Source organism: Octopus bimaculoides, chromosome 8, assembly GCF_001194135.2.
Source record: "Octopus bimaculoides isolate UCB-OBI-ISO-001 chromosome 8, ASM119413v2, whole genome shotgun sequence".
Classification (NCBI taxonomy): domain Eukaryota; kingdom Metazoa; phylum Mollusca; class Cephalopoda; order Octopoda; family Octopodidae; genus Octopus; species Octopus bimaculoides.
The window spans coordinates 9758680-9765906 of record NC_068988.1 but is presented as its reverse complement, the minus strand read 5'-3'; the positions used below and the strand labels follow the sequence as shown (position 1 = coordinate 9765906).

Below are 7227 nucleotides of genomic sequence, written 5' to 3'. Positions count from 1 at the left end.
ACACACACACACACACACACACACACACATACATATATACGACGGGCTTCTTTCAGTTTCAGTCTACCAAATCCACTCACAGGGCTTTGGTTAACCCGAGGCTATAGTAGAAGACACTTGCCCAAGATGCCACGCAGTGGGACTGAACCTGGAACCATGTTGTTTAACTTCAGGTGGGACCTGATCAGATTTATGATGAAAATGTATTCCAGTCATGACTCTCCTATCTTTTGAGCTTTGAAACTCAATTTGGTATCACTACAGTACAGTTGCTGGTCTGTTGATGTTGCTCCAGTATGACCATTGTTATTGATCTATTGACGTTTCTACAATACAGTTGTTATTACCAATCTGTTGGTATTGCTACAGTATGGTCGTTGCTGTTGATCTGTTTGTGTTGCTGCAGTATGGTTATTAATCTGTTTGTGTCAGCACAGTAAGATCATAGTTACAACTGGTGTTGGTGTGTTTAAGTCATCCTAACTTAGCAGTTCAGCAAAGGAGAATGATAGATTAAGTACCAGGCTTAGAGAAAATAAGTACTGGGGTTGATTCGTTTGACTAAAATTTCTTCAAGGTGGTACCCCAGCATGGCCACAGTTTAATGACTGAAACAAGAAAAAGCTAAAAGATATTTATCAACAAGGTATCATTGATCTATAAAAATATTTTTGTTAAATTGTTGTGGTCATAAATATAAATGATGAATGAAGACCACCACATCCTGGCAAGAGATGAGATATATTACAAAAGTATCAAAGGATACATCAAGAGGTGTGTTTAGGAACTGGATCTCACCTGATTCACAATTCTTGACTTCTCCAAAAGATATTGGTCAATCCTGGCACCTTCAATTGAGCCAGTGTTATTGAAGTGAATATCAATATATTTCCCAAAACGGCTAGAATTATCATTGCGAATGGTTTTGGCATTGCCAAAGGCTGAAGAAATTAGAAAATAAAAAAACAAAATAATTTCAAATACTTTGAAAAGAATCAAATTAAAATTTTACAGACAATAGAACCAAGAAGAATGTTTAATTCCTCTAATATTTTAGAATCAGTTCTTCAAGAAACTATGCAGACATCATAGAACAGTGGGTCCCAGCCTGTGGTCTGTGGACCCCTGGTGGTCCACAAAGGCAGTACTGGGGGGGTTTGTGAACTAAATTCAAAATTTCATATATATATATATATATATATATATATATATATAAACACCTAATAACCTAATGGTATATCTTTTCAACCCCTCTGATGATGATTTTGTCTAATATAATGATTTAATTATTGTAATTTAATCTTTTAGGGTAAACTGAAACAGCTGTAAGAGAATAGGTTTGATTTTTGTAGATAATAAATAATATTAATGCTATATCTTCATTTTCTAAATTTTCTTTTTTTGAATATTTATAAATCAAGATTTATAATTAGACGTAATATTTTATGAATATTATTATTCACAAAAAATACTAAGCAATGAACAAATATTTCATTGGATATGACTATCCCTTAACGAGGCTGTTTAACCTCTAATTGAATATCATCATCATCGTCGTCATCATTTAACGTCTGTGTTCCATGCTAGCATGGGTGGGACAGTACCACAAGGGCCGGCCACGCCGAAGCCTGCATCAGACTTCTGTGACTGTTATGGCAGGATTTCTACAGCTGGATGCCCTTCCTAACACCAACTACCCAGCTCGAAACGTCAAAGACTTTCCGTATTCCTGAGCATCATACTAATACATCCTTTTGTTATTTACACCACCTGTCCTCGTCTGTTGTTGTTTTTTCGTATATTCTCCTATATATATATGTGTGGAATATATAAGTTTATTAAAAGGGGTTTGTGAGAAAAGTGATTTAAATAAAAGGGTTGAGAACCATTGTTATAGAAAGTGTGTGAGAGGAATCTTTTGACTAGAAACCTTATCAAAAATGTCTACCCCTTTTGCTTTTCCCAACTGCACAGCAAGCAACCTGTCCCTCTGCCAGAGCAGCTGTCTGCCTTCCGTGCTAGTGGCCCGTAAATAGCACCATTTGAGCGTAATCGTTACCAGCATTGCCTTCTAGCACTTGTGCTGGTGGCACGTTAGAAAATCATTCGAGCGAGGTCTTTGCCAGTGCCACTGGACTGGCTCCCATGCAGGTGGCACATAAAAACACCTTCTTGAGCGTGGCCATTGCCAGTACCGTGTGACTGGCCCTCGTGCCAGTGGCACGTAAAAGCACCCACTACACTCTCGGAGTGGTTGGCGTTAGAAAGGGCATCCAGCTGTAGAAACTCTGCCAAATCAGATTGGAGCCTGGTGCAGCCTTCTGGCTTGCCAGTCCTCAGTCAAATCGTCCAACCCATGCTAGCATGGAAAGCGGACGTTAAATGATGATGATGATGATTTTCATTATTTTGTTTATCTTTTCCAAACTGTGAAAAGAGAAAGATATTTTTGTTCAGTCTAACCTTTTGACTAACCTTTCACGCATGAAAGAACAAGCAATTCTCTCACACAAGATCAATCAATCAACTTTCGAAAATAATATTTCTGTTAACTTAATATTTTTCTACATGAAGTGTCTGTTATATTGCAATACAACTTCTCTTTATTTGCGATTAATAATAATTATATCTCCATGACATATCCAAGTCTAAGCATGTTTTGTCTCTCTTTTGATCTGACCAACATCACTGCAGCCATACCACTATCGTTCTCATAGAATCCTTACCTTTTCTTGTCAATGGCAACAACTCAGATTACATGAATAACAGGTTCTGTAATTTATCAAAAACTATTTATTTATTTCATTTGTTTATCATTGTCTGTTGTCATGGTAACTTGATAACTAGTCTGAAAAACCCGAACATTGAGACAATGGGTTTTTAACAAAATAGCTTCCAAAACTGGGTGCTGTTTTATGGATGTACATACATACGCGTTATGTATGTATGTATGTATGTATGTACGCATTTATGTATGTATGCCTTGGGTATGACTTTAAAACTGCATCTGGTAGTGGGACCCTGGTATGGGAGTTTAAGAGTTTTGACGAATGTGGAACCACCACTTAGCCATTATTGTTTCCAGGTCTATTCTGACCCCAAACAGTAATACCCGTCAGGGTCCCAGCTATGGGTTAACTAACACTGGGAGTGAATGACCCCCTAGTTCTTGTGATAACTTCCTTCTAGGAGAAGGGAAACACATGTAGAAAATCTTGAAGTGAATATTGGTTTCTGGTTGTCTCAGCCTCTGGCTTTTATAGCTGATTCCATCGAAAAATGGATCCAATGCTGTACAACACCTTTTCCACTAGAAACAGATACTTCTTGGACTCTTGGAACATTTGCATGGATTTACTGAGTTTAAGAAGTGGTCTTACTTGGTCGTGAAATGATTTCCACCATGTATGTTTGTTACTATTCAATCTTAATTCCAGATTTCTCACCAATGGAGAAAGAGCTGGTTTCTAACCTAGATTCAAGTTTCCTTCATTGGAATTTCAACAACATCAATCAGATTTTCGTGCATGCATGTATAGGTTCAAGTATTTGGAGTCAATACATGTGTGGACCAATATATTTTGTTTTATGCAGGCTCATATATACAGCTGCATGTCTTGACATATGCATTTGTACTTATATGTTAAACTTTTGGAAAGTTTTGCATATTTTGACAATTCCATTGATGGTTGTATCTGTAGCCTTCTAATTAGCTTTCTCCTTTCTGGTTTAGAAAACACTAATTTCTCAAGATTGGTGTGCTATGGTAGTTTGTTTCATATTCTAGTGCTCCACTAATTACAGGTATAAACCTAAATTTGTAATCCAGGTAGAGCAGCTGTAAATTTTTCAATAATTCAGCATTGGTGTTTGCTTTATTGCTGATCTTCAGGTTTATGTTGACATCAACTAAGATGTTAATTGATTGATTGATTGATTGATTGATTGATTGATGGAGGGATGGATGAATGTTTGTATGCATATCAGCAGCTGCAGATTCCCTTCAATACATAAAATAACAATAAAAGAAAAAAATAGTTTGAAACAGAAAAAAACTAAAACTGATTTAAACAAATATTTCTAAACAATTCTTTGGGAAAGGAAATGCCATATAATTTCTTACCTTCCATAATTGGATTAGCTTCCAATATCTGCTGCTCAATCCATGAATGCTGACCACTGATGGCAGCTAAAAACTGTAAAATCAATTTGGTACTCTCTGTTTTGCCAGCCCCTGATTCCCCACTGTAAAATAAAACAGACACCACCATTAAGTATTGAGTTCTACTATCTATAGAAATTTGTGACTTCAAAAATTATTCATAACTATCAGTTAACCCTTTCGTTACTGTATTTATTTTGAGATGCTCTGTGTTTCTTTCAATTACTTTAAATATAACAAAGGATTTAGTAAAATAACTTCTTTATCATTAAGCTAGTGTCAGGAACATAAATTGTGACTAAGGTTTGATGGAAGATTTTAATTCAGAACTTGTGAATACAAGACATTTGTACTCAGATCCAGTGCCGGTTTCAGCCGGGTTGGTAATGAAAGGGTTAATGTCCATGTTCTATGCTGGTACAAGCTGGATAGTTTTACAGGGTGCGATGGGTGAGAGGAGTGTATTGTGCCCCAATGTCTGCTTCAGCACAGTTTCTACTGCTCGATGCTCTTCCAAATGCCAACCTCCTTACATGTTCTAGTGGTTATCGTTTTCATGGCATCAGCACTAATGATTTCACCCTGCAACTTGTAAGACTGGAGACCCTCTTTGACTGCGTAGGGCCACAGTAGAAAGGGAAATGGATTTATGTTAGGAGATGAGGGGGTTAAAGTACGAGAGAAGGGGGTCATAACAGAACAAGTTTCTTCTTGTAGAGGGGCTACATGGCTACTTATATTATAGAAGAGAGGGTAGGACTGGGGAGGAGAGAGAGGGAGAAAGAGAGAGAGAGGGAGAAAGAGAGAGAGGGAGAAAGAGAGAGAGAGGGAGAAAGAGAGAGAGAGGGAGAAAGAGAGAGAGGGAGAAAGAGAGAGAGGGAGAAAGAGAGAGAGGGAGAAAGAGAGAGAGGGAGAAAGAGAGAGAGGGAGAAAGAGAGAGAGGTGAAAGTGGTGGTGGTGGTAGTAGTAATAGCAGTAGTGATGGCGACAGTAGTGGTAGAGGTGGCGGCGGTGGCTGTTGTGATGGTGATAGTGGTGGTAGTAGTAATGGTGGTAGTGGTGGTGACAATCATAGTGGGGGTGGATGTAGTGATGATGAGATAATTACAGTAGCACTTCACCCACTAATTACAACAACACCTTACACGCTAATTATTATAATAATGTGTTCGTTACCTGATAATTACACACTGGTCTTGTTGGTATCTTTTCATACTGAAATAAGAGTTGTCAGCAATAGCAAATATGTGAGGACTGAGTTCTCCTATTTTTTTGTCCCTGTACAGCTGAATACTTTCAGGTGTGTAAATAGGGAGCACCTGGTAGGGATTCACAGCAACAAGAATTGATCCAGTGTAGGTCTGTAAATATAAGAAAATACCTTTTATATGGAACTTCAATGCTACTGTAGGATGCTTGGTTTTTTTTTTCAGCAAAATGTGCTTCCATAGAATATTTATGTAAGCATTCACTCACAGCACAGAAACACAACTAATACACACACACACACACACACACACATTCACTACACAAACACAGATATACAACAACACAGTATACACGATATAACATACACACACACAACATAACGCATATACAACCCAATAGACAGACACACAATTATAATTAATAACTAGGAACTTTTTAATAATAATAATAATAATAATAATAATCCTTTCTACTATAGGCACAAGTCCTGAAATTTTGGGGGAGGGGACTAGTTGATTACATTGACCCCAGTGTTTCATTGGTACTTAATTCATCAACCCCAAGAGAATGAAAGGCAAAGTCGACCTTGGTAGGGTTTGAACCCAGACCTTAAAGACAGACAAAATGTGCTAAGCATTTTGCTTGGTGTGCTAACGATTCTGCCAGCTCACCACATTTTTTGATAATAATAATAATAATAATAATAGAGTCAATTACATCAACCCCAATGTATAGCTGGTACTTATTTTATGGACCCTGAAGGGAAGAAAGGTAAAGCCGACCTCGATGGAATTTGAACTCAGGAACAGAAGACAGACAAAATGCTGCCTTCAATAATAATAATAATAATAATAATGGTTTCAAATTTTGGTGCAAGGCTGGCAATTTCCGGGTCAGCAGTAAGTTGATTAATTTTAACCCCAGTGCACAACTGGTACTTATTTTATCGATCCTGAAAGGATGAAAGGCTAAGTCAGGCTTGGTGGAATTTGAACTCAGAATGTAAAGCTGGACAAAAGATGGTTAACTGATTCCATTGATCCCAGTACTTGGCTGGTATTTTATCGACCCTGGAAATTGACCTTGGTGAGATCTGAACTCAGAACATAAAGATTTGGAAGAAATATGATGTAATGATGATACTGATAATGACCATGGTGATGATGATGACTAATGAGCCAATATGTTTCAAAACATGAGATTATGAAGGACAGAAGTTTTAGTACTTACATAGATTAAATCCTTCGTGTATCGTATGGACAGATTTCTCAGTATACCAGCCTCGTTCAAATCTCCCAATCCAATCATGTCTTCCACCCCGGAAACGGAAGAAGTGTGCATGTGACGAATTTGTCTTTTGCCATCAACCCATATCTCCTGCAAAAATAGAAATATCAAAATATTAGTTGATGTTGATTGGTTAATAAGATGGTTTTTGAAGAAAAAAAAGGGCAAAATATACCCTAGAATTAACCACAACCCAGCATCCCCCCCCCAAATCATTAATAGACATATAAAACAAGTAAAAAAAGAAACATTAAATTCTATAAAAATCCTTATCATAAATATTTGGTTCTAATTTTTGTCTGTCTAATGTGAAGATGTGTGGCCGAGTAGTTAGGACAGAAGTTCCCAACCTGGGGTCCAGAGACCATTAGTGATCTGCAAAGGTAGTACTGGGGGTCCATGAATTAAATTCAAAGTCTCTGTAGTTGTGATCCCTGTGCCAGTAGCACGTAAAAAGCACCAGCTGAATGTGGCCGATGCTAGTGCCACCTAACTGGCTCCCGTCGTGCTGGTGGCACATAAAAAGCACCCACTACGCTCTCAGAGTGGTTGGCGTTAGGAAGGGCATC

At 37.8% G+C, this 7227-nt stretch overlaps 1 protein-coding gene across 1 annotated transcript in view; it reads right to left on the bottom strand.

Annotated features, from left to right (window-relative positions):
- Positions 1–7227, bottom strand: part of LOC106880717 (myosin-VIIa) — a 107550-nt gene that overhangs the window by 55405 nt on the left and 44918 nt on the right. Inside the window, exons 3-6 of the mRNA XM_052969897.1 lie at positions 6602–6748; positions 5339–5523; positions 4124–4245; positions 799–941 (exon numbers count right to left, since the gene is read on the bottom strand). Of these exons, the coding sequence (XP_052825857.1) occupies positions 799–941; positions 4124–4245; positions 5339–5523; positions 6602–6748 (597 nt within the window). The remainder of the gene's footprint in view (positions 1–798; positions 942–4123; positions 4246–5338; positions 5524–6601; positions 6749–7227) is intronic.